The following is a 27,535-nucleotide window of genomic DNA, read 5'->3' as shown; positions in this document are numbered from 1 at the left end:
AGTGGATTTTTACAGAACTTCTGACAGGAGCTTCCCACATCTACTTCATTTAATCGTCACAAAAACAGTGTCCCCGTTTTCATAGAAGTCACCAGGATATAGGGAGGCAGAGCTGGGATTCTAACTGGGCTCTGTGTGGCCTATATTGCCCCTAGAATGGAAACACCACGAGGGTAGGGACTTCCTGTCTTGGTGACTGCTGAGTCACCGTAGTAAAATGGTGCGGTGTGCAGTCACACCTGCATTTCCAGCCCAGACCCCTCCCACGTGCTGCGTGGACGGACATGCAGGCAGAAGGAAGGAGGAGGTGGAACCAGGGAGGTTCTTCAGTCGTGCCAATGAAACATGTCTCTGGAGCACCTCTGTGTGCAGGTGGGTGGGAGACAGATAACTAGACCGGGTCCCAGCCTTGAGAGCCCTGTCCTAACATGAAAAGCTTCCCACGTCGGGGAGGCAGGAGATAAGCCACGGGAAGGCGAGAGGCAACAGCTGCCACACAGGGAAGGAACCCACAGGCTGGGACCAATTAGATAACCTGGGAGCTGGCGGCCACCCTAGTCTGGTCTGCACAGGTGAGGTGCTCCCCGTGTTTCACCACCAGGAAAACTAAGCGTAAGATCATTTCTCTAGTAAGCCCTTCCACCCCAGTTATTGTGCAGCAACTACCAATTTGAATGATACTAGGCTGAAAATATAATCTTGTGTGTGCTTTTTGGCTACTTTATTATGTTTCAATCAAAATCCAAAGGGTTTTATAGAAATAGGCCACTAATAATCTGGCCAGTGAAGAGGAGAAAAAGATCTGATCTCAAAGAAGATAAGTCCTATCAAACACGGCCAGGAGAGTCTGGGTGACGAGCTCAAGGTCAGAAGTTATTTTCAGTGGGTATCTGGGAATCTTTTGAGTGAGCGCCCGGTGCTGTGGAGGTTTTATTGGCGAAGATATGGTGAAACCTGTTGTGCTACCTCTGGCAATTTCTGGAGAAACTGCCCCATCCAGCTGGGGAACTCCAGACTTCCCCAGTGGGCAGCCAGCTCCCTGGGCAGGACGTGTGTGTGTGTGTGTGTGTGTGTGTGTGTGTGTGTGTGGGTGGGGAGGGGGAAGAGGGGCCACACCACACACACACACACAGCATCTCCTCTCCTCCAGGATATCCTCGTTCAGCTGTGATGGGGAATCTGCTCCAATCTTTCAAAAGCCCCTGACTACTCAGCGCAGGATATGAGCGCGCATCCTACGAAGAGCATGTTCTCAGGAGCCGAGGCGCTGTTGTCACACAGCTGGAACACTGTGACCCACCCACTCATCTCAGGCAAGAAAGAAGGGGTGCTTTCCTCTCTTAGAGGAGGGGAAATTGAAACAAACCACGCCCCAAAGAGGAAAGAAGTCTGTTGTCCTGAAAGTAAGTAAAGGAAATGACAATCTGTATAGGCCTTCAGGGAAAATAATAAAATGAAGAAGGCACATTCCCGGCAGATCTGTAAAAGCCGTCAGGACGAGTTTTGGCAGACACCCAGGAGTGAATGTGCAGGAAAGGTCTGAATTCTCCTGTATGATGAGGAGATGTTTATCTGCCGTACACATCCTCAATTATGAATCCCTCACTTAAAAGATGTCCTGGGAGACAGTATGAAACAATGGCACACCACAGATTTCAGGGTACACACATGGTCCCTGGAGATGGGTTCAGAGAAGTAAATGTGATTTTTAGCATGAAAAATGCATGCTTGGCAAACTTGTCATCAGGGTGAAAAATTGGTAAAATGAAACAGTTCCTTTGAAACAGTAGAAATGGAAGATCTTTGAAAGGTAAGCACCTTTTGATGTTGGCTAGAGTGTGTGGGATGGCTTTCCCACGTGGCCAGATGCCAGGGCTCTGGGCACCTTCACCACAGGTTGAAGAGCACAAGTAAAATATGAGAGAAGGCGGGGAGAGAAGGGGGGAGAAGAGGCAGAGAGAGAGAGAGAGGGGGGGAGAGGGAGAGAGGGAGAAAAAGAGAGGGAGAAGAAATTGAATAGTTGATCATAAAAATTAGCAGCAGCATCTGGTAAAATACCTAGCTGAAACTACTGTTTATGAGTAACTCATACGGTTTCCATTTCTTAAACTGTGAAATGAGGGGCTTATCTTTCTGGCTCTGAGACTGTTATTCTATTGCAATACTGAGAGGGCTGGCCTACACGGGAACAAAGCAATGCCTATGAGAGCTGATGGCGATATTTCTTTTTCAGTGTTTAAAATTTCACCATTGGAAAGTCATTCATTTAGGTTATAAATTGCCATTCTGTTCGGTTCTCTTTAGTAGGCAAATATTCCTTTACTAGGAATACCTGAAGGCATAAATACATCCGTCTAAATTACTTTAGTGAGTTTTATTTCCCCAATATGAGAGTAGAAAGGGACAAACATTTTATGGTCTCAATTTTGACTCAGGCCTGTCCTGCTCTAACAAGTCCAGAAACATCCATCCCACAGAAGGAGATTTCACAGCCCTCACTGGTGGCACAGTCCAGCCTGAACACGCCCTTGGCAGTGGCTGCAGGGCTGTGCCCATCTGCAGAGCCCCGAGGTCAGGACCAAAATGAAAGCCCCTGGCACCCTGCTGTCATTAGACCTAACGGGGCCAGGCAGCTGCTACGTAACAGAGAACTTGGAGATGCTGGACAGAGACGCAGGAGGGGGTACAGTGAGAGCAAAAAAGGAAGGATGAAGACAAAGAGAAAAACAACACACCAAAAACCACATGACTGATACGAGCATAAGGCAGTGGGTTTTGAGCTGAACAAAGCCACGGCCATAAAGCTGGCAGGCGCCGATCAGGCCACTTGTCTGTATGGAGAGATGAGATAGCTGGCATCCTCATTGTTACATTAGTTATTAATAAACTTCCTCACAATGGGAGGAAGTGCTAGCATTCAGAGAATGAGAATGTGTGAGGCGGTGAGTAATGCATGTGGACTGACCCCAGGTGAAGCGATGCCCCAGGCCTAGCACAACACGGCTTTTCCAGAGCGGAAAATATCAGAGCTGAGGGGTAACTGCAGACCGCAGGTTGTGTGTGTGTTTTTTAAAACCAGCATCATCACCACATTCTTTTCAATCCTGCTGATCACAGTGAAGGTAACTCAACTGCCATCGCATTCCTGTTTACAGTTACAACATGCGTGATTTTTGGAGAGAATGGGTGGCTTATGCCTCTACATTTCTTTTAAAAAAGGCTACATCAGGCTTTTTGTTCCATTTATTTAAGAAAGGATGCACAGAAATATTTTGTGTTTGGGTGGTTATTGCGATGAGGCACATGGGCCTGCAGAACACTGGGTATTTCCTAAGCGAGTTGGTGGCTGAGAACAACAGCTCATTGCCCTTGGCGGCTGCACTCCCACTGAAATCCGAACTGTTCTGTGCTGGCAGGTCCCGGAACAATGCTGAGGACCATCCCACACGCTCTCTCCCCCATTTTCAGAGGAGCTATGAACAACAAATCAGTTGTCGTTTTCTCTGTTTTGTTATTCCATTTTTTTTCTCATCTGTGATCCTTTTTAAGATTTCAAGAAGTGGGGGTTGGGAAGATAGGAAAACACCCATCCAAGTTCCCACAAAAAAAGGATTTCAGGTACCTTTGACTTCTTTAATGGACACCAATGAGGTCTCATCATTTCTTTAGCATCTTAGACCTCAGATGCCATGTACTGGACTTCAATAATTTTAGAGGTAATTATATGCCCTTAGTTAGAAAGGAAAATCACCTTCAAAGTCATGAATAGCTTGGAAATATTTTATCTGCATTTATCTGAACACTTTTCCTACGAAGACAGATGGCCAACAGGTACATGAAAGGATACTCAAAAATAGTATGTAAACTCTGTGAGGAGAGGAGATATACTTTTTTGAATGCTGTGTATAGTCCCTACCAAATTTTGGGAGCTAGAAAATATGCTTACACCAGAGAGATATTACAGTGTTACTTGGCTCAGTTACACCACAATTTGGGTGCAGACAAAGATGGAAGGATGAATGAAAGATAACAAGAATGGACATGATTTACAGTAGGAGCCTGATCTGACAAGATTAACCTTTAAAGGTCTAATGCCAGCATGACAAAAGTGACACAGTACAACTTGAGGAAAATGTTGATGACAGGTATATGAGAGTCCTTGGCAGGCCCAAGATACCATATATTCTGGGAACATGCATGGAGCACATGCAGGATTCTTACTAGTACTCTTCACAATTTATTTTCTGGCTGGCCTGGCAGGGTAGCTCAGTTGGTTACAGCATCGTCCTGATACACCAAGGTTGTGGGTTTGATCCCCGGTCAGGGCACATATAAGAATCAACCAATGAATGCATAGATAAGTGGAACAAGAAATTGATCTCTCTCTCTCTCTCTCTCTCTCTCTCTCTCTCTCTCTCTCTCTCTCAAATCAATGAAAAGATTTTAATTTCAATAATCGTGTATGATTGACATCAGTCTTGGTGACCATGTTTTTGAATTTGACACTGAAAACAAAGTCAACAAAAGTAAAAATAGACAAGAGGGACTGTATCAAATAAAAAGCTTCTGCACAGCAAAGGAAACCATCAACAAAAAGAAAAGGCAACCTACTGAATGGGAGAAATTAATTGCAAACCACATATCTGATAATGTAAACAAACCTACACCTGAGCCTAGCAGGTAACCTAGCACAGATTAACCTTTGTTTAGAGCTTATACCTTTGCCACTATTAACCTGTAACCCCATTTATCTGACTCTAAAACTTATAAAGTGAGTGTAATGCTGTCTTAACTTGCTGGAAGTTTCACAGAAAGACCAAGACTTAGATGTTTATCCATACCTACACAACCCCTGACTTTGATAATTGCTAGAACTGTTTTTCAGGAACAAGGCCAGGATGTTTTACAGAACCAGGGGGTGAACAAGCTGAAACCACCATCTGAGACCTGCTGGAGCAGCTGAAGGGGCTCCAGTGACTCCTTAGGAAATGTTCTCATTATTCCCTCATTACGGTACTAAAGTCTCCTCCCAGGAAAGGAATCTGCCACCATATTTGAACATATGATGTGTGTATAACTATGTTTCCTGACTGAGCATGTTCTGAAACATCCTCACCTATACATGCAGGAAAACAAACAATCTGGTTAAAAATGGGCAGAGAATCTGAACACTTTTCTAAGAAGACAGATGGCCAACAAGTACATGAAAAGATACTCAACATCACCAGTCAGTGAGAAAAGCAAATTAAAACCACAATGAGCTATCATTCACATCTGTTAGGATGGCTATTATCAAAATGACAAGAAACAACAGTGTCGTCAAGGATATGGAGAAATGGGAACACTGGTGCACTGCTGACGTGTGAAATAGGTAAACTGGTGCAGCCACCATAGAAAACAGCATGGAGGGTCCTCAAGGAATTAAAAATGGAACTCCCATATGACCCAGCAATTCCATTTTTGGGTATTTATCTGAAGTAAACTAAACCATCAACTTCACCGCACGTCCACAGAAGCATTATTCATAATAGCCAAGATATGAAAACAAGCTAAATGTCCAGCACTGAAGGAATAAAGAAAGAAAATGTGGTGTACACACACACACACACACACACACACACACACACGATGGAATATTATTGAACCATAAAAAAGATTGAAATCTTGTCATTTGCAGCAACATGGGCATAATGCTAAGTGAACTAAAACAGAGAAAGAGAACAGATTGGTGATTGCCAGAGAGGGTTGGTGAAAGGGGTGAGGGAGTCAAAAGGTACAAATTTCCAGTTATAATATAAATAAGTCATCAGAATATAATGCAAACAATTTTTTTAAGTTGTGTATTGAGCACCTACTAGATGTCAGAAAGTGGGCTAGAAGTAGAAAATATAATTTTCAAATAATAATTAATTTCTCAAAATGCTTTTAAGGACCATCATTTTTCCCCCCAAAACATGAGGCAGCAGAAGGAGAGAAGTCAACTGATCAAATAGGATATCTATATATATAAAACCCTAATATGCAAATAGAGTCTATTTAATAGACCGAAAGACAGAACAACCGAACAACTAGTCGCTATGATGTGCACTGACCTCCTAGGGGCGTGTGCAGAACATGGTGGGCGTCCGCAGCAGGCGGCAGAGTGCAGAACATGGTGGGCATTGGCCGCGGCGGGATGGTGGAGCAGGTGAGCAGGGACACCAGACCCAGTTGGGGCACTGGTTACTGCCATTGGGGCGAGCCTCTGGTGGTTACTAAAAATTCTTTGCTCCCGGGCAATGCAGTCCCGCTGGGTTCTCCCACCCATTGCTGGTGCCCGGCGCTGGCCCCGATCGCCCGGTGCTGGCCCCGATCACTTGGTGCCGTCAGCGGGTGCAAGTGGTGGCTTCTGGCCCCCATCACCCCTCAGGGCTTCTCCATCTCTCCCTGCTCCTGAGGGGCGATTGGGGTTGGCAGCTGACCATTCTCACCTACTGCCAGTGACGGCCCTGCTTGCACCCGCAGCTGGCACCGGAGCTACTGCTTGCACCTGCTGCCGGCGCCCAGCATCGTCCCCTATTGCCCCTGAGGGCTTCTCCACCTCCCCCTGCTCCTGAGGGGTGATCTGGGCAGCAGCCACTGCTAGCACCCACTGATGGCGCAGGACCCACTCATACCCGCTAGTGGCGCCGGCTCCAATTGCTCCGTGTCCTCAGCGGGTACGAGCGGAGCCAGTGCCGTCAGCGCGTGGAAGCTGTGGTGGCACAAGTGGGGCTGCCCGCAGACAGGGGATCAAGGGCCACAGCGGGAGGGGCGGGCAGGGGTGCAGAGGTTGGGCTAAGACCCGCCCTTGTGCCCCCCACAGCCTCGCGACCCACAGTTCCTTTCAAGGTGCACAAATTCATGCACTGGGCCCCTAGTAGGTTATATGTATCATATATTCTGAACAAAGAATAGAATATGGGCTCTGTTAAGTGTAATAAAAAGTGTTTAAAACCAGGGCTGTGCTAGAGGAGCAATGCCCTCTCAGACTGCGGGAGCACATGACTAAAGGCATTTTCAACAGCAGTTAGGCAAGAGGACATGAAAGGACAAAAAGAACAGGGTGGGAGCCTAGCCTAGATTTCTGCATTGTGCGGCATGGGAAGCAGGTGCCTTTCAGGAGGAATTTCTAAGGACTTCTCAAGGGAAGGCGTTTCTTCCTGGGACAAGAAAAGACAGAGGAGCAGCAATCAGCAGGCCCAGAAGGAGTGTTGACCAGATCTCCGGGTTCTAGAAATTCCCTTTGTTGAGTTGAGGGATGGAAGTTTCCTGTTTTATGGTCTCTCCCTCCATTGCCCTATTGTCTTTCCTAAGTCAAGAGAAGGGTACCTCCCCTGGGAGCCTCAGCCTCACATTCAAGGACCATTCTTCAGGCTCTAACTACAGGGTGAGGCAGAGTTGGAAGCGCTCCCTGGCCTGCCATGGGCAAGGCTTGCACCTCCCCGCCGACTCCTCTGCCCAGCTTCCTTCTGTTTAGCTGTGCAGCAGAGGAGTCAGTGCCTGCAAATGAAGCCTCTGAAAGTGGGGAGGGCAAGGGGCCTTAGCTGACTCCATCGACTTACAACAGCAGCTTAGCTTGGGGCCTCCATCACAAGTTACCAAACACGTGAAAATCACTTTAGCATCTTGGAATAAAGATGCTTCTATTAGGGGTGGGGGTGGATTCAGCAGGGAGGTTTTCTTTTGCTTTACCTTCTAGATCAGTGATGGCGAACCTATGACACGCATGTCAGCACTGACACGCGTAGCCATTTCTGATGACACGCGGCCGCATGCCGAGGATGAAACATTTGCTGCTCCTGAGGATGAAACATTTGCGAAATAATGTTTTTTCCTCAAAGTGACACACTACCCGAGTTATGCTCAGTTTTTTGGCGAAGTTTGACACACCAAGCTCAAAAGGTTGCCCATCACTGTTCTAGATTGATGGTTAATGTCAAGGTGATGGCAGTAACAGAGAGGAACTGCTTTTTCCCTTAAAGTTGCCTTGGATCTCATTTCTGATGGTTGAGTGAGGTCAGTTCCATGTCAGGAGGTTTGGGGCTCCTGCTCATACCCTCACCTGTAAATGCTGTTAGGCACTGCCTTGGTATCACTGGAGGTGCCAGAGATAAGGCACCCGAGCAGATGGACCAGGGCACAGGTTTAAAAGTGGGGATACCACATCCCGAGATTCTGAGCACAGCCACCTCAGGCTTTTTTCTCTTCTTCAGCAAGAAGAGTAGCTCTCCAAGTGTGGTCTCATCTCCAGACTAGCAGCATCAGCGTCACTCGAGGTCTTGTTAGAACTCATTAGAAATGCAAATTCTCAGGCTCACCCTAGACCAAGGGAATCAAACATTCTGGAGCTGGAGCCCAGTTATCTGTGCTTGAACACGCCCTCCAAGTGGTTGGGATGCACAGGGAGGTTGGAGAAGCCCTGAGCTGGGTGATCCATTGTCCTCCTGGGAATAACCATGCCATGTTCACAAAGGACCTAGATTCCCAAATGGATATGTAACCACGGCGGAAATGCACCCCCTCACTGAGAATGAAGGATGAGTGCGGCTCATCTGTGGCTGGATAATAAGGAGATTGGGTGGGTCAGTTCAGGCTGGAATCTGAGACCCTGGGTCTTAGCAGGGGTCGGGAGAGTCTAGAGGACAAACACAGGGGTGGGCTCTGACCTGCCCTTGGCCATTCCACAGGGGACTAGGAGTGGCTGCAATTCCAGGCAGGGGCTTAGGTTTTGAATGACCTTCTCGTTGATAAAAGAAGACCACATTCTCTAAGTTTTTACTGTAAACCTCTAGGCCTCAGAAATAATGATTTGGCCTGTTGTGTTGATAAAAGAAAAATGTTAGAAATCCTGAAGCCGGGAGGGGTTTATGGTGAACCCTACAGTGATCTGGCAGAGGCAGATCCAGGTTTTGTGAGCCTGGACTTCTATTATTTTGGTGGCTCTATTTAAGAAAAAGAATGTGAAACGTATTATGTTCACAGATTTGATGAAAACACATGGCCATGTGAACACATGCTGGGGTCCTCCCAGAGCTTTACAAAGAAAGGCCTGTCCAATGAGGGGCCCTTTGTAACACCGCCTCCCAGTCCAGGAAGGGCAGCCATCCTCCTCCTCGTCCTGGCTCTCGCTGGACTCCACCTGCCCAGAAGCTAACTAGTTGGCTTTCAGCTCTTCCTCCTCTCCTGTCTCTTTTCCTTTTTTTGTGTCATTCTGCTGGTGTGTGCAGCCACTAGAAAACAGTTTATAGAAAGTGAAACTCAGGCCAAAGAATTCTTGCTGTATTTTCATGGCTCAGAAGCAAGGGCACACTGTCCCCAAGAACAACCAGACAGACTGTGTGGCCTGGGGAGTGACCTGCATCAGTAACACTTTTCACTAATATTTCCAAACAATTACTGCCTCCCTCTCCCTCCCTGCCCTCCTCAAACCCGTTCATTTTCCTGCCTCACCCTTTAGCGAATGGTGTCCCTTCTCCGAAGTCAGCCGGATCTGAGCCCTCAGAGCTTTTCTGTCCCTCCCACCATCTAATGACAAGAGGCTTGCCCAGGGCCCGCAGAAACAGATGGGAGGAATCAGATCCTTTGACTCTCAGTTTCAAAAGGTGCTTGATCGCTCTCCCTTACTCAGTGACAGCAAGTCCCTCCGTTCCAAATGAGCCAGAGTATTTTGGACTTTTTAAAGTTTTAAGAAGTTCATCTACGAACACAATATACCGTCACTCAGCACCACGACCCTACCTGCAGCCCTGCCTGAGTATAATTCTCCTCTAATGACACACAGTGAACCCCACCTCGGTCCCCGGAGCTGCCACTCCTGACACTCAGCCATCGCCATCGCAGTCAGAGGGCTCTGGAGGGTGCTTGAAGACACTTAGATGACCAACCACCCTTCCCACACTGACTGGCTCTGCCGCTCCTCTACCCCCAGCCTTTGGTACTACTGGCACTTTTCTCAGCTTCCCACTTGGCCTGAAACCTGTGTCTCCAAACTAGAGCCAGCTCCTGGCGAGCCTGCCAAGCAGCCTCCCCAGCTGCTGCTGGTTCCCCGCCTTCCCTGGAGCCCTCCAGGGCTGAAGCCAGCCTTCAGCAGGAACTCCCTCCATGTTCTCAGGTGGCTCCCAACCCAAGACCGTGCCTACCTGAGGACAGGAGGCTGCCGCTGCTGCCGCTGATGATCTTCCCTTTGCTCCCCATGTTGGCCAGCTTGGAGGTCTTCAGTGTGCCCGTCTCGGTCAGGTCGATAGCGATCTCACTCAGGCTTCGTGCGGCATGGATTTTAGACTAGAATGAGAAAGGCAACCAGGTCATAAAGGGGCACCTGTTCACGCTGAGACAACAGGAATCACACGCTTGCTTGTAGACCTGAAAATCATCGAAGGGACTCATCTCCCCACCTGCAGCATTTGTTTGTGTTCCCTGGCCGATCACTAATCACCGGAGCTCTCTGCAGGAGCAGGTGCGGCTCAGGAGCTGACATGAGGGGTAAATTTTCTAAACTTATTATTCTGTAGGCTGTACTGGACCAACCTTGAGAGCAGGGACTTTGCAGGCAAACAGACGTTCCTCCCTTCTCCTCCCCTCCTCTCTGCCTGGAGCATTGCTCTCAACAAATAGTAGAGATTATAACTGTTTTGTATTCAAAGAAGGAGGGAAAATAATTTCAGCTTTATGAGTGACATAGAGCTTTCTGAAATAAAATCATGGAATTTTAATACATTCTGAAGTGATTTAAACCTCTTAAATTGCTAGCCATGTGACCATGGAAAGGTTGAAGAATTGGGAAGTGACAGCACTCTGTCCCTCTACACTGTAAGTGTGTGTAGGTGTAAAAGCCTCTAGAACAGCTGCTCATTTGGACACTTCAGTCCCACCAATAAGCGCCTGGCACAGTCCTTTGCTTTTATTTTGACACCTAAATGTACACGAAAAGTCTTCAGGCTCTGGTTAACCCTCCACTCCTCTTGTTCCACGTATTAGCTGGCCCACTTGGCTAAAAGCCACAGCAGGTGAGAATAATCAAAGGGGTTCTGCAGTCACAATCACATTCCTAAAAGTCACCATTTAGATAAGGTGACCAGATCGTCCCGCTTTTGGCGGGACAGTCCCGATTTTTAACAATTTGTCCCGCGTCCCGCAGCGTTTTAAAAAAGTCCCGATTTTTTTGGAAAGAATCAGGACTTTTTTTAAAACTCAGCGGGACGCGGGACAAATTGTTAAAAATCGGGACTGTCCTGCCAAAAGCGGGACGATCTGGTCACCTTACATTTAGAGTCAAGTCATTTGCTGTGGTTACCACCTTTGGTGACTGCCATGGGTTAGCATTTCCAGTATATGTATTTCATGGTTGTTTGCTTTTTCTCTCTTTGTCAGGAAATCTATTTTTGTGATAGTGCTTAGGCAATGGGCGTTACCTATACTATGGACTTTATGAGGACAGCTATAAATGCTCATCTTCCTGTGGCCCTTGGTGATATCATGCACATGGATGGAACTATGGGAGGTTTTCAGTCACTTCGTGTGCATTCACACCTGGCACGTGTGAAACCACGTCTTTCCCACACACCGGCAAAGCCAGCAGGAAGTAGCTAAGGAAACCACAGAGGGGAAGGTACACCCAGGCCAACTCCCACAGTGACAAGCTGTCCCCAGGTGCCCCCAGCTGTCCAGCAAAGACTTCAGAACCCCTGTGGCCTTGTCCTTCCCATGGCCTCCATATTGATGCCAACATTGATGAAACACAGTGGCTTCTGACCGCTGAGAGCTTTCTCCATGTTAACAAGTCTGAGCAACAGAGGAAATGCCGAGACTTTTTGTTCACTGGCCATGAACTGTCTTCCTCATTCTCTCAATCCCACTGGTCCTTCCTCGATCGACATCTCCTTGACCTCAACTTTCGTCCCTGCCTTCAGGACCAGCTCACCTTTCAGCTCAGGGCTCCTTGTTCATCAGGTAATCCTGCTGCCTGGCCCTCGCAGGCAGTGTTCCCACTGGCAGCAGAAGCTGGAAGGGCCTTTCATCTCAGTTGCCTCAGCTTATCAACAGCACCCATTTGGTTGACTTTTCCTTCCCACAGCACAGAAAGCACAATCCACGACTTTCTTTCTTTCAGCACTACTTTTACTAGTGCCCACGCTTTACTAAGAAGGAGCCCACGCCCACAGTTATGTAATAATAACTCATGAAGACACAGACCAGTTCAGCATGGTGGTGAAGGGCCCAGGCTTGGAAAGATTAGAGTTGGAATTCTGACTCTTCCTATTCAATCACTGTTTGACCTTTGTCTTTAACCTTTGACCCTCAGATTGCTGCTTTTAAAGTGGAGATCTTAAAACTCACATCCCAGAGTTGTGATAAGGACTAAATTAGAAAATACACATAAAGGCCAATGGAATTGGAATAGTAATAGGCTATAAGTCAGGGCCTGGCAGTGACTTGCAAAATGAGGTTTGATTGATGACTCAACCTGATATTTTGGGGATCTCACTAATCACATGGAGGACCTGTGCCCACACCATCTCCACTCCTGCCACACATCAACGTTCAGGCGGAAAACAAAATATGGAAAAGTGACCAACAGACACCCTTGCCAAGGGAGATTAAATTATTAGAAGTTGTAGGAACTGCCTGCATCCCTCTAGAATGTAAATATAATGGCCAAATGAACCAGTGGAGAGAGAATGCTAAGAGGAAGTGAGTACTGATGGGGAGACTGTCTCCTTGCAAAATCAAGCCTTTGGGCCAACCTGAAAGAAACTCCACACTTCTAAGCATTTGGCTATGAGGGTCTTGCCAAACAAAGTGTTATTACTGATATTCTGTCAGCAAGGTTTAATTGCCCCCCACCATGCTTTCACTCTGCCTTTGCTCTAGATAGAATGAACCAGCAGACTGCATCAGAAGAAAAACAAAACAGGATAGATGTTTGGATTGGAAGCCAAGGCAATAAGTCTCCACTCTGAGTTCAGAGGAAAAGGGTCTAATATCTACTCTAAATAATTTGAACTTTCAAATGTTTTCCTCTGAAGTCTATAAGACACTCCCTGGCTCTGGGCTACAGAGGTTATGGATATGCAGCTGAGAACACATTTCTGATCTTTGGGGTCAGCACATATATGTAACCAATTGTAATTGGTGCCTGCACAGCCTCTCATTCAGAATAAGCCACAGGAAACCAAGCAATAAAGCTTACCCTTCACTCCATCTTTCGTGGTAGTGGTGGTGGTAGTGGTGTGTATATAAGACAGAGAGAGGGGGAGGGAGGGAGAGAGAAATTGGTTTGTTTCCTTAAATGATTTACACAATGACCCTGAAAGGAGAAAGTAACTGAGTACCAGGGGAAGAACATGAGACTTCTTGGCTACCCACCCCTGCTGACTCAACCCACTAGACCGCACTTATATCTGGGTTTGATAGGCATCACTTGAGAGGCCTAGCTCTTCTAAAGCACTTCAAAGGAAGGAATGGTTGGCATGGCCCGATACAGTAGAGTGTGTAGCAATGGATGGTTTGCCAGTCAACACTGGCTGCTCAGAACTACCTGGAAGCTCTTCATCCCAAGCCTGTCAGCCTTCACTCATCCAGAGGCCATTCTGCCCACCAAGAGGAATCACATCACAGCTACATAAAGAACAACATTCCAGAAATAAATATGTTGTAGCTTGATATCTGGTATTGAGATCCCTCCTATTTTGTTCTTCTTTCTCAGGACTGCTGCAGCTATTCGGGGTCTTTTTTATTCCAGATGAATTATTGCAGACTTTGTTCTAGGTCTGTGAAATATGCCCTTGGAATTTTAATGGGGAGTACACTGAATCTATAGATTGCTTTGGGTAGTATGGACATTTTAATGATGTTGATTCTATCAATCCATGAACACGGTATGTTCTTCCATCTGTTTATGTCTTCCTCTATCTCTTTTATTGACATGCTGTAGTTTTCCGAGTACAGGTCTTTTACCTCCTCAGTTAAGTTTATTCCTAGGTATCTTAATTTTTTTGGTGTGATGGTAAATGGGATTGTTTTTTAATCTCTCTTTCTGTAAGTTCACTATTGGTATATAAAAATGACTTAGATTTCTTGGCATTAATTTTGTATCCTGCTACATTGCCGAATTCACTTATTAAGTCTAATAATTTTTTGATGGAGTCTTTAGGGTTTTCTATGTACAGTATCATGTCATCTGCGAATAATGACAGTTTTACGTCTTCTTTTCCAATTTGGATACCTTTTATTTCTTCTTGTCTATTTGCTATGGCTAACACTTCCAGTACTATGTCAAACAGGAGTGGTGAAAGTGGGCATCCCTGTCTCAGTCAAGCTGTATTACAAAGTCACTGTTCTCAAAACTGCCTGGTACTGGCACAAGAACAGACATATAGACAAATGGAATAGAATAGAGAACCCAGAAATCGACCCAAACCACTATGCTCAATTAATATTTGACAAAGGAGGCAAGCACATACAATGGAGTCAAGGCAGTCTCTTCAATAAATGGTGTTGGGAAAATTGGACAGATACATGCAAAAAAATGAAACTAGACCATCAACTTACACTATACACAAAAATAAACTCAAAATGGATAAAGGACTTAAACATAAGACAGGAAACCATAAAAATATTAGAGGAATCCATAGGCAGCAAAATCTCAGACATATGCCGAAGCAATATCTTCACCGATACAGCTCCTAGGACAATGGAAACTAAAGAGAAAATAAACAAATGGGACTACATCAAAATAAAAAGCTTCTGTACAGCAAAAGAAACCATCAGCAAAACAACAAGAAAGCCCACTGCACGGGAGAACATATTTACCAATGTTATCTCCGATAAGGGTTTAATCTCCAACGTTTACAGGGACCTCATACAACTTAACAAAAGGAAGATAAACAACCCAATAAAAAAAATGGGCAACAGACCTAAATAGATACTTTTCGAAAGAGGACATAAGGAAGGCCAAGAGACATATGAAAACATGCTCAAAGTCACTAATCATCCGAGAGATGCAAATCAAAACGACAATGGGGTACCATCTCACACCTATCAGAATAGCTATCATCAACAAGTCAACAAATGACAAGTGCTGGCGAGGATGTGGAGAAAAGGAACCCTCATGCACTGCTGGTGGGAATGCAGACTGGTGCAGCCACTGTGGAGAACAGTATGGAGTTTCCTCAAAAAACTAAAAATGGAACTCCCATTTGACCCTGTAATCCCACTTCTAGGAATATATCCCAAGAAACTAGAAACACCAATCAGAAAGAATATATGCACCTGTTATGTTCATAGCAGCACAATTTACAATAGCTAAGATTTGGAAACAGCCTAAGTGCCCATCAGTAGATGAGTGGATTAGAAAACTGTGGTACATCTACACAATCGAATACTACGCTGTGGTAAAAAAGAAGAAATTCTTACCATTTGCAACAGTATGGATGGAACTGGAGAGCATTATGCTAAGTGAAATAATCCAGTCAGAGAAAGATAAATATCACACGATCTCACTCATTTGTGGAATATAATGAACAACATATGATGAACAAAAACAGATCCAGAGACAGAAGCATCGATCAGACCGTCAAACCTCAGAGGGCAGGTAGAGGAGGGCGGGGGGAAAGGGGAGAGATCAACCAAAGGACTTGTATGCATGTATATAAGCCTAACATATGGACACAGACACCAGGGGAGTGAGGACATGAGTGGGGGGTGGGGCGGTCGGGGGCAATGGGAGATAAGGACATATATGTAATACCTTAATCAATAAAGGGAAAAAAAAAGGTGTTGCCATGTAACTCCTACAGGGAGTTTTATCATCTCTAATTTAATTTGGGGAACTTTTAGAGAATTTAAGCTTTCCATAGGTGCTGGTCAGGCAATAGTGTGTTGCATTAATAACGATAATAATAAAAGATAGCATATCTCCTAAAGCAATTTCACAAACATTGTGTCTTCAGACCAGTCAATATCAATTAGGAATTTCCTTTCCTGTTCTCTAATTGGGGAAAACAAAGCTGTGATAAAAGACTTGGCCAGGGTTACAGAACTGGACAACAGAGTCCTTGGACTTCCACCTGGGAAACTTGTTCCTAATCGATCCCTGCAGGATACCGGTTCCTATGAGAAGTGCAAGGGCTCTGAAGAATCTGTGTGCATTCAAAGCCTACTGGACAAGTTCTGCTCTGGGAATGTATCCATTTCCTTCAGTCAGGGGTTGCTGAGAAGGACAGCTGAAATTTTCCTAAAAAATATCTTGTTAACGTGTTCTTTGATCACTACTTTTTGAAGTTTACTTATTGCATCAGTTGACCACTAAGCCTGATGAATGAGGCTTCTCTACCTGCACAAAGATCACCTTTCAGAATGTGGCTCTAGAGCCCTAGGAACAGCTTCCTGAGTTACCCAAGAGACTATCTGTACAAAACAAACAAACAAAAAACAGCCGGAGGTCAGGAGAAGAGTTCAAACAGCTAATACATGCTCCTTAGGATGAAATACTCTTTCACTTTCCCCTGTTCAAAATCGTGGTATCAGTGTGGGGGGTCTGCCTGCAGGAGGAACTAGCAGTGGGGTTCAGGAGGATCGCCAGACTCTCTATCCCTCACCCCTCCATTGCTGAACAATACAGAGGATGGGATCAGTGTTCTAAGGTTTTGATCTCCAACTCCTACCACTGACACCCACCCACCAACTCAAGCTAAAGCATGAGTCAAATACTTTGGTCTTGTATTTTTTTTTTTTAATATACTTTTTAGTGTTGACTAGAGGCCCAGTGCATGAAGTTCATGAACCCTCTCGCAATCCGGGACCCCTCGGGGGATGTCCTTCTGCCCTGGGGAATGTCCCAGGGGATCAGGCCTAAACCAGCAGTTGGACATCCCTCTCAAAATCTGGGACCTCTGGCTCCTAACCACTCTGCCTGCCTGCTTGATTGCCCCTAACCACTCTGCCTACCTGCCTGATCGTGCCTAACCACTCTGCCTGCCTGATCACCCCTAACTGCTCACCTGCCTGCCTAATCACCCTTAACCACTCTGCCTGCCTGCCTGATCACCCCTAACCACTCGCCTGCCTGCCTGATCACCCCTAACCACCTCTGCCTCGGCCCCCGCCACAGCGGCTTCATCTGGAAGGACGTCCAGAATGACATCAGGAAGGTCGTTCAGCTGTCCGGTCTAATTAGCATATTATACTTTTATTATTATAGATAGTATTACAAATATCTCCCCTTTTCCCCCTCTTTACCCCCTCTCCCAGGCCCTACTCACCCCCCAGGTCTTCACTACCCTATTGCCTGTGTCCATGGGCTATGCATATAAGTTCTTTGGTTTATCTCTTCTCATCCTTCTAACCCCACATCGAGGTATGTCAGTCTGTTCCATGCCTCCATGCTTTGGGTCTTATTTTGTTGGTCAATTCATTCTGTTCATTAGATTCCACAAATAAGTGAGATCATGTTATATTTGTCTTCCTAAGATTGGCTAATTTCACTTAGCATAATAGTCTCCAGGTCCTTCCATGCTGTCCCAAAGGGTAAGATATCCCTCTTTTTCACAGCTGCATAGTATTCCATTGTGTAAATGTCCCACAACATTTTTATCCATTTATCTACTGAAGGCCCTGTATCTTTTAATCTAATGGGTACTTAAATTCCTGTGCCCATCACCACTAGAAGAGATGTGGAATACTCTCATAATTCCTAGTAAGAAAAATGCTTTACCCTATGCCCATTCACCCCAGAAAGTGAACAAAAGAGGGATCAGGAAGAAGACTGAGTAGAGGAGAAAAGCTGTTACAAAGGAGACAATGACTACTACATGGGAAAGGCATTGATCTGAAACTGAAATTACACTTCAGATGATCATTTCCTTTCTTCCTATCCTGTTTTCTTACCATCCTTCTCTTACCTCCCACTCTACTCCAGCTCTCTCCATCCATGCCTCTCCCCAAGCCAGGGAAAGAGCAACTTCATCCAGGTGGAAAATAAGGAAAAGAGGAACTGAAAGGATCCAAAAGGACACCGATCCAATGACTCTTGTGCCCAGTAAGCCTAGGATCCTGCCACCTCCTCCCATGCCAAGAACTCAAACAATGGGATAAAACCTCCCACAGGTGGTGGTACTGACTAGGCCAGGGCCAAGGTTGGCATTGCTTTGTAGCTCTGTATTCCACCCCGTAGTCCTAACCCAAGGCAGCAGGATCCTGAAAAAAGTGCAGAGCTCACATCCAAATGGCTCTTCACCTGAGGGGTAATGAATGGGAGTGGTTTGCCAAGGGTGGAGGGGAGGATGCAAGGGGAGCAAGGCAGACACAGCTGGAAGAGGGGGCAGAGTGTTGATATAAGCTGTGTGTGAACCAAGGAGAAGTCACTCTCCCACCCACAGAACATGCACCCGTGCCCCTGGAGCGGGGCGGGATCTCCCGCTGAGGATGACTGTTTACCAAGGCCTGAGGCTCCAGGTCTCCTTGAGGGAAACTGGGCTGCTGCTTTTTTTTTTTTTTTTTTTTTGCATGTTTCCAGCTTTGCATTTTTAAAACACTGGAGTTGGCAGTTGAATAAGCCTGGAGGGTTTTCACAGCAATTATCCACAACAGTTAGGTGGTGTCTATTAATTGAGAATGGTTACTTTATTTTCCCCCTTGAAAAGAAAACAATATGCCACTGTTTAAATACCAAAAGGGGCTTCACTGCTTGCTCCTAGAAGAGGTTCTTGAGGTTCAAATTCCTCAGAAGGGCCCTACCTGACTGTATTCAATGGCTTGAGTCCTGCCAACTGTGGCTGGGCCAGAGCCCCTTGATCAAGTTGCAAGGAATGTGCCCTCTTGAAGAGCTCGTCTCGCTCCTCCTATAGTCCTAAAAGGCAAGTCTGTATCTGTGCACATCTCAGGGCAAGGGACACAGTGCCACCCCCGACCTCCAACCCTCAATCCCTCAGCAATGAGACCCAGACAAGGGCTCTCATTTGCCCTCAGCTTGGGGAAAGTCTGGTCACAGCAGAGTCCCTCCCAGGCCTCGCACAAGGACTTACCTTACTCTGCTTCCTGTCCAGGTAGAACTGGTGCTGGCTAATAGCCATAGCCCAAATGGACTTGATTAATGCTGGGCACGCGTACCACGTGTGCACCGCAATGCCACTGTGCCCAAACGTCCTCCTCGTCACAGAAGCCCTGGGAAAGCAAGAATCAGAAGGGGCAACACGTTATTATGACGAAGAACTCCACTGATGGGTCCTAGATGTCTTATTGAGAACCCACTGGGTCCTAAATGTCCTGCTGCAAAGGTGACAGATGAGCATGCCCTGGTGTATGCTTTGGGAAACCGGTACCAAAGGCCTTCCTCTTATTTTATGAATAAAGAGTGTATCTAATGTATACAACAAGATGATCTGATACACATCCCACAGTGAAATGATCACTGCAGTCGAGCTAATGAACATACCATATTCTCACATAGTTCCTATTTGCTATGTGATGAGAACACCTAAAATCCACTCTTGGCAAATTTCCAAGATTACACAATACAGTATTAGTAGCCATAGTCACCATGCTGTCCATTACATCCCTAGCCTTATTCATCCTACATAATTGCAACTTAGTACCCTTTGACCAAAATCTCATTTTCCCATCTCCCCATCTCTCCTGGAAACCACAGCTCTGCTTTCTGCTTCTATGAACTTCATGTCTTTAGATTCTACTTATAAGTGAGAGCATGTAGTTCTTCTGTGTCTAGTTGACTTCACTTAGCATAATGTCCTTCAGGTTCACCCATATTATTATAAACAGCAAGACTGCCTCCCTTTTTTTAAGGCTGGATAATATTCCACTGTGTAAAAATACCACAATTCCTTTATCCATTCATCTATTAACAGACACTTAAGTTCTTGCCATTTCTTAGCTTTTGTGAATAATGCTAATCTTTTGATTCACTGGCTCCTTTGGGTTCAGAATGGGGCCACGCCTCTGCCTTATTTGAGATAAGATGGGTCTCCTTTCTGGTCTTCAGCTCCTGGTATTGAACCAAGACAAACTTCAGAGACAGGAAAGCCTTCGACAATGTCCTTTATTAAGCAGGCAATGCTGCCTATGGTAAAGGATGAGCAAATTCTGGTCTGATCACCACAGGCCACAGCCTGTGGGAGGTCCTAAGGGAATCAGGGCTTATATTACTTTAATTCAATGTTCCTTGAAAGAGCTGGTCATTAATTTGAAATGCATTCACGGGGAAGACAGGGCCTTAGAAAATCAGGAGAGGAAAGGTAGAAAGATATGAGCCCTGCCAACCCCTTCAATACCCTGCCTCCGCATGTACATGTATGGGGAAGACATGGAGTATATATACGCATGGAAATCAGACTTTAAAAATGAAAGGAGAAATACAGGTCCCAACTCACTGTATAGGCAGCATGGGTCGGGGGGGGGGAGGGGTGTATACCGACCATGTTCCTCAGTGAAGTGTATATTATGGTAGGCAGATTATTACAAAAGTGTTTGCATGCAAGTGAGTGTGTGTGTGTGTGTGTGTGTGTGTGTGTGTGTGTGTGGGCAAGGTGATGGGACAGTGGGTGGGGTTTGTGGTATCTGATGTGTATATGTCTGAAGAAAATGTGTGTTCTCAAGATTAAGATATCTAATTTGGAGAAAGCTTGGGGTAGTCAGGACCTATGAATAACTTTTTTTTTTTCATAGCACATTTTTCCTTGAAGAAAATTTAGAGCTGCTCCAGTCACCTTCCCTTGGGGGCTACAGCTTTAACAGTAGGTCTTCTTCAGACCCATTTCCAAGGAGAAATTCAGATCTGGGGTTAGTTGGTGATGCTGATTCCAGGCAGGGTGTTTTTCCCTTTTGTTAAAAAGGGAGAGTTAAGAGAAAACACCAGGGCATGAAAGGCAGTTGAAGATAAATTTATCTATAAACTTAAAAAGAAACTGTGGTCTATAAACATATAAATCTAAAAAGAAATTATAAATTTAAAAAGAAACCCGTGATCTGAACACCTATTTTGGCTTCCATAGCAATGGCCACTCTTGGGAGTAAATACTTTTTTCTTTCCTGGAAAAGCTGAGTTAGAAAGGAAAAGTAAGTTGCTATATATTTTAGTGAAAGCAATGAGAGTTGTACTAGGCTGATCTGTTTCAGATAAGGTGAGAGAGAAAGAGTTAAGAGGCCTTCTGGTCTGGGTGGTTCCAAACTAGCCACAGAGCATCTGAATCAGACCCTCTGAGAGTTTTCCTCCTGCTTCATTATTAATGTATCTCTTCCCTGCATCTTTCCCTTCAGGCTCTTCCCACCCCACCCACTTTTCTGTCCTGCCTAAACCTTAGAAAGGGACTGTTTTCCGGGCAGAGAACAGCAGATACAATGGTGGGGGAATCAGGACAGCCGTGCAGGAGATAAACCCCACAGCACTTCTGTGACCCCACCCGTGCCCATCACCTCCGGAATAAGCCTGTGCTCTGAGTGAATCCCTTGTTCCCCCAAATGCCACATGGATGACATCTTCGTATCTTCACAACAAGATTCTCTCCTGCATTTCCATCCTATTGCTTTGGTTCTGACTCACTTCCTGGTTTGGGGGGGTGGGGGTGGGGGTCATCCCTATGGATGTCCGGTCAGATTTGTCCTCTCTGCTCCAAACAAACAAGGCCCCAGCAGCAGGATGATCCATTGAATTTAGAGCACCATGAGTGATCCATTGAATTTAGAGCACCATGAGGCCCTGAAGAGCCCTTCCTGGCCTCTCCTGCCTTCCCTGCCCCTCCCTGTTGCCTCGGGGCTGAGAGAGGCTCTTTTCCTCCGGGGATAAGAACTGGCTCTGTGCACAGACAGCCTGGGCCCCTCACTTTCTCTCCTCTCTTCTGTCCACCTGACAGACATCTGTCCTCCTGAGGGCCCACCTCAAGCTTTACATCCTGGTCACCCTCTGAGGTTCTGCTCAGATGGGTCCTCCCTGATCAGCCTGGCTCCTGGTGACCTCGAGCATTTATGCTTTTTCCATCTGCCGCTTGGTACTGCTACCTTGTGTAGTATAGCAGGAAGGTATGTGCGCGTTGGAGTCAGACTCCTGGGTTCAAAACCTGCCTCTACCACTTACTAACTATTTGTAACCTAGAGCAAGCTGCTCCGTTTCTCCGTGCCTCAGTTTCCCAGATGTAGAGGAGGAATACTATGGTGCCTGTTTCCTGGAGTTATAGGGAGGGCCGGATGAGATTAATGGGAATGAATGTTGAGAAATGTGCTTGCACATGGTGAACACTCAATAAATATCACACTTCTTCTTCTGCCTGTCTCTTCAAGTGTGCCAGAAGTTCTCTAAGGGCCGTGGACCCTGTCTTGGTACCCAAATAGAGAAGCTACACAACTAATATGACACTAATAACCTTCATTTCATAGGCTAACAGCTCACATAATAGTAACATGTGAGGTTTGGACCCTTTCCTATACCCTTAGGCCTTGGGGAATGGAATTTAGTATTGTATCACAGACAGGGCAATAGACTCAGAGAAAAAAACACACATACACACACACACACATGCACAGCATGCAAGGATTTGTCCAAGGTGCCTGAGTTAGCAGGATGCCCGACAGAGCACAGGCATAAAGAGGTCTAGTCCTATGCATGGCCCCTTAAACTACTCTTCCTTAGCTTTACTCTGTCCAGCATCTCCTTTCTGCATCAGACCCACGGTGGCAACATGCATTGCATTCCTTTCACGTAAGTTCCCCCTCCTTCCACACTCCTAAGACAGGTCTGGTCAGTTCACCTGGACAAATAATCACGTTCCATCCTGGCTGTGCCATCATTTCCAGCATCTCCCCCTCTCCCTCACTCTGCCGGCACAAGCGGATTCCTGCTCTGCAGAGCTGCGTCTCTGGACTGTAAGACCCTGAGAAATGCCAGACAAGTTGTTCTTCTGCTCAATGCTACCGCCTTCACCTGGCTGTGAAAACAAGACTCTCTAAAATGTTCTCCGTTTGCTTCTCTAGCGACCGTGGGGCATGAGTAAGCTCTTGCCCTACCTGAAGGGCTGTTTCGCACAGATTATGCAACCTGGCAAGCAGCACGTCAGCCCCACTGGTTATCATGGGCCGCAGGACCCAGAGGGTGCACAAGCCTCAGACCCTGACCTGCGCCCTCTCTGCCTGTGGCCTCAGCCCTGCAGGAGGCACAGCAGCTTTTTCAGAGGCTCAGAGGCCATGTGGGAGCGAGCTGGTGCGAGATCCTCATTCCCAGGCCAGGGCTGGGGGATCGATGGCACCGAAAAGCCACATCTGCCCCTCTGCAGAGCCTGGTCTTCCCGTCTTCCCAGGACTGCCTTCGGGCTGTAAATCCATTTTTTGGACTTACCCAAAGTGATTTACTCGGAGGTGGCAGGCTTGCTTTTTGGAAATTTTGCAGCTGCTTCTGGGCTGCCTAACCTCCAGGACTGCGGCAGACAAAGAGGAGAAGCCGCGAGTGCCTGCTGCCCCCACCTTCCACGCAGGGCCTGCGGCAGGGCAAACCAGGGTCCTAGTGTTTGTCATCTGACTTAGCACAGCTTTTACGCTAGTGCCGCCTGGGGCACGATGTGAGGGGCAGAGAAAAGGAACTGCGTCTTTCACATCCAGCCACAAAGCTGACACCCTCATACCACAGCTCCCGGAATCCAACAGTTTGGCTCCACTGCTTCCCGGGCAGGTCACCCTGGGTGCGGACTGTCCTACCCGGCACACCCTCAGAAGCTCTGACAAGCCATCCTTCAGATTCTCCTCCGGCAAAACTTCCTAAAAAGACTCAGCCTGCTGCCCAGTTTAATTTGGTGTTGGTTACGAAGAGCTAGGAATCTTCCCTAAAATGCCCGGCTTAGAAAGACAGCTCCACATGCATGAGCGCCAACACGTGCAGGAAATGAGGTGAGCGCAGAATGGCTACTACACACACACACACACACACACACACACACACAACACACACAACACACACACACACACTTGAACCCACTGCACTTATCGACATACATAGCACAAAACAAGGCTTTACTGTCTGATTTCAACTGTTCTCCACGATCACCCATCCTCCCCTGCCAAAATGAACAGCGAGGATGGCAGCACAAAAACAGGATCATTCGTGCTGGTGGGCCTTGCCCTCCCAGACGTAAGGATTTTCCTAGCTTACCTGCGTGGGTCATGAACTTCCACGGAAAACTTCTTTTCTCTGAAATACAGGTTTTCCAACTGCCTCCACTGGAATATCTGGACAGAAAGCAATGCAGTTTAAGATCAGAAGCGCTTGGTTCACGCGGCCACAGTCCTCCCTTTGCTGCTGAACTTCTGCAGCTGGCAGTTTCCTTATCAAAGCAGAGACTGTACAGTTGTTTTTGCCTCCTCCGCCTCTTGCTTCACACACACACACACACACACACACACACACACACACACACACACACGCTCTCCAGTTCAAAACCTGGCGACGTGGGTGTGGATTTTCCTGCAGGTTCCTGAACGAGAACAAAACAAGTTCTTTTCAAGTCATTGCCGGCTGCTCTGCCTTTGTTGAGTTCTCCAAGACAGTTCCCAGCTCCACAGAAGTTTCCCTCCAAGGCGAGGGGCGGGGAGAGCAGAGCGGAGGCAGGCTGGAGGCTGGAGGGACGGAGGAGCAGCACCGAGCGCCGGGAAGGAAGCAGTAGCCATCTGCGGGAGGGCTGCCTGAGGCTTCCTCCCTCCAGTGCTGAAATGGGAAGGCGCTCAAATTCCCAGCCTCCCATCGGGACTCTACTTCCTGCCCACTAATGTGTAAGAGCTCGGACTCACCCTGGTGACGAGGCAGCTCAGGAAGCCTCCTGAGGAGGGCGGGCGGGGGCTGCCTTGACCTTATTCTGGGCCAGGCAACTCAAGATAACAATGTGCGCCTGTCAAGCCCATACTTCTTTCTGCAGCACAAAGAAACCAAGGGTCCTGCAGCTGCCAGGACACAGCAGCCACCAGGGGGTGCGCAGGGAGGGGGAGCGGGGGAATGGAGGCAGTTCTGAAAAAAATGGGCAGTAAAAAGAGCTCCCCCTCAGGCCCTGGTGGGCATTTTTCCTTCCAAGAGAGCACCCCTTAACTAAGAAGCTGACTGCAATTACTGGGAATAATTAAGGCTGCAGCACTGCTGGGTGGCTGGGGGGTGGGGGTGGGTGGCGGGGGGGGGGGGGGGTGGCGGGGGCGGGAGAGGTTGCTTTTTATAAGATGAAAAATAAAGTTACTTAACCCTCTGGGAAATGTCAAAAGAGGTTGGAGTCATGCACACATTACTAGTATTTATATTTATATTTGATGCATACCGCATCCCTTCTATACTAGTAGTCTTAGAACTGGAGCTTATTTTGCTCAAAGGAGGGTAAAGCAGGAATCCTCCCAGCTCCTCCCAGGGGCATATGCTTTTCAGGGTGTCATCCTAGACCCAGACTCCTGTCTGGGGCTCCTGACCCTCTCTGACTTGCTCACAGTTTCTTCTTAAAGGAATGAATAATAAAAACGATTTCTAGGATCTTTTACCCTTTGAGACAGCAGGGATGGACCTGCAAATTATTATGCAAAGTGAAATAAGCAAATCAGAGAAAGACAAATATCACATGATCTCACTTGTTTGGGGAATCTAATGAACAAAATGAATTGACCAACAAAATAAGACCCAAAGCATGGAGGCATGGAACAGACTGATCTTGGTGTTGGGGAAGGGGGTGAGAAGAGATAAACCAAAGAACTCATATACCTATATGTATGGCACATGGACACAGACAATAGGGTGGTGAAGGCCTGGGGGTGGGTGGGTAGGGGCTGGGCAGAGGAGGATGGGGGGGGAGGAATAGGAGACATCGGCAATACTGTCAATAATAAATATATATAAATATTTAAAAATTAAAAAAACACATAAAAACAAACAAAAGCGGCTTCTAGAAGGGCTGCATTCTTTTCTCTTCAGAACCTGCTGGGCAGAACTTGATGATTATTCCATGTGCCAAGGAGGAGGACCTCACTCTCCTGTATTAGAGCCACCTCCGTGGTCCACAGCTCATACAGTACATGTCACTATGAAGCCAAGGGGAGCTATACTTTCCTTCTCCTTTAGGGGTGGTTCCAAGTGGGTGCAGAGACGGTTCAAGGAAAGCAAAGGACCCAAAGCCCCGCACTGGCTCCGACAGCGTGCGTGGGGCACAGATGAAATGCCGCCCGCGCAGAGCCTGGAGGATTCAGATGACAGGGCTGAGCCTCAGGCTCCTTGCTGATGCCCTTACGCTAAATCCCTCAATGAAAACCCTCACAGCTTCTCTCTGACCCCCGCTTGTCAGACACTTATAGACAGTCCACTTGAACTTAGCCACAGCCAGAAAAGCAGCAGAACCATCGGATCGCTGACACTGACCGCATAACCCAGCAGAGCACACGGTCCAAAGTGCAGCACACACAGGCTCTGGAGTCTGACGGCATCTGTGTGAGTCCAGGCTCTCCTACATCCAAATTGTTTGCTCTGAGGCAAGTGACAAGACTTTTTTTAGCCTCAGTTTCCCCATCTGTGAAATGGCATTAATGGCCCCTTCTAGGTACAGCTCATTGGCACAAAGTACTCAATGAACTTAGATCTTATCATGATTCCTAATTGTTCTGACTTCTCCCAAATCCTGGGACATAAAAAAGAATAACTCAGAATCAAACTTATTCTTTTCTTAACTTTATTTTTTTTTTAAAAAAAAGCTGGAAATATTTTATTACATTCATAGTTCAGTATTCCTCCTCCTATGCCTTGGCCACTCACAGATGGTGTAGTTTTTTCTGTGTTCAATGGGTTTCTTTCTGTATGTTTCCAAACTGCTCTCATCTCCTGGTTAGCGGACATCAAAGAGACCAACGCTAGGCTCAAACCCAATTTCTATCAAGCTCTCACAATGGGGTTTAAGAAAATACAATTTGATTATTTGCATGCTGGGAATCTCTAAGGAAGTGTACAGAATGATTCCCCGCCCCCTCTCTCTTCCCTTTCTTTGGAAGAAAAGGGTGGATGGGAGATGGCTGGTCTCTGAGGGGCACCTCAGCCCTGTGCTGCCTCCACCATGGCCAGGACCACCGCTATCGGCCTGTGGACCTCGGTCCCTGTGCTCAGAAGGGCCCATTTGGTTTACTGCTCTGCTGTCACCATGTTGAAATTCTCTGTAAGTTTGGATCAAGGGCCCTGCATTTTCATTTTGTGCCCAGCCTACAAACTACGTCCCTGGGCCCCATCATTGGTCCTGGCTGGCTCTGGTGTCACAGGTACTGCCCTGGGGTAGGCAGCATTTGGGGTAAGGTGCCCACCCAGAGTCTGCTGTCTCCTCTCCATCAGGAGGAAAGAAAGCAAACCTGGTGTGAGGTTGCCTGCAAACACCTCTCTTGGGCCTTTTATTTGGACTCCCCCGACCTGGTGAAGAACCCCAGCCAATACTCAGAGTGGCTGGCTCCCTGGAAGCTCCTCTCACCCCAACTCCTTGCAAAATAGAACAAGCTGGGCTTTCCCTTGAAGTGCTCCCCA

At 46.9% G+C, this 27,535-nt stretch overlaps 1 protein-coding gene across 1 annotated transcript in view; it reads right to left on the bottom strand.

Moving 5' to 3' along the window:
* Positions 1-27,535, bottom strand: part of FRMD4A (FERM domain containing 4A) — a 240,830-nt gene that overhangs the window by 57,701 nt on the left and 155,594 nt on the right. The window contains exons 12-14 of the mRNA XM_028156513.2: positions 24,167-24,243; positions 19,044-19,182; positions 10,161-10,302 (exon numbers count right to left, since the gene is read on the bottom strand). Of these exons, the coding sequence (XP_028012314.2) occupies positions 10,161-10,302; positions 19,044-19,182; positions 24,167-24,243 (358 nt within the window). The remainder of the gene's footprint in view (positions 1-10,160; positions 10,303-19,043; positions 19,183-24,166; positions 24,244-27,535) is intronic.

The sequence above is a fragment of the Eptesicus fuscus genome, chromosome 2, assembly GCF_027574615.1.
Source record: "Eptesicus fuscus isolate TK198812 chromosome 2, DD_ASM_mEF_20220401, whole genome shotgun sequence".
NCBI classification, from domain to species: domain Eukaryota; kingdom Metazoa; phylum Chordata; class Mammalia; order Chiroptera; family Vespertilionidae; genus Eptesicus; species Eptesicus fuscus.
Note: the sequence above shows the minus strand (reverse complement) of the source record. Positions and strands in the feature narration are given on the sequence as shown.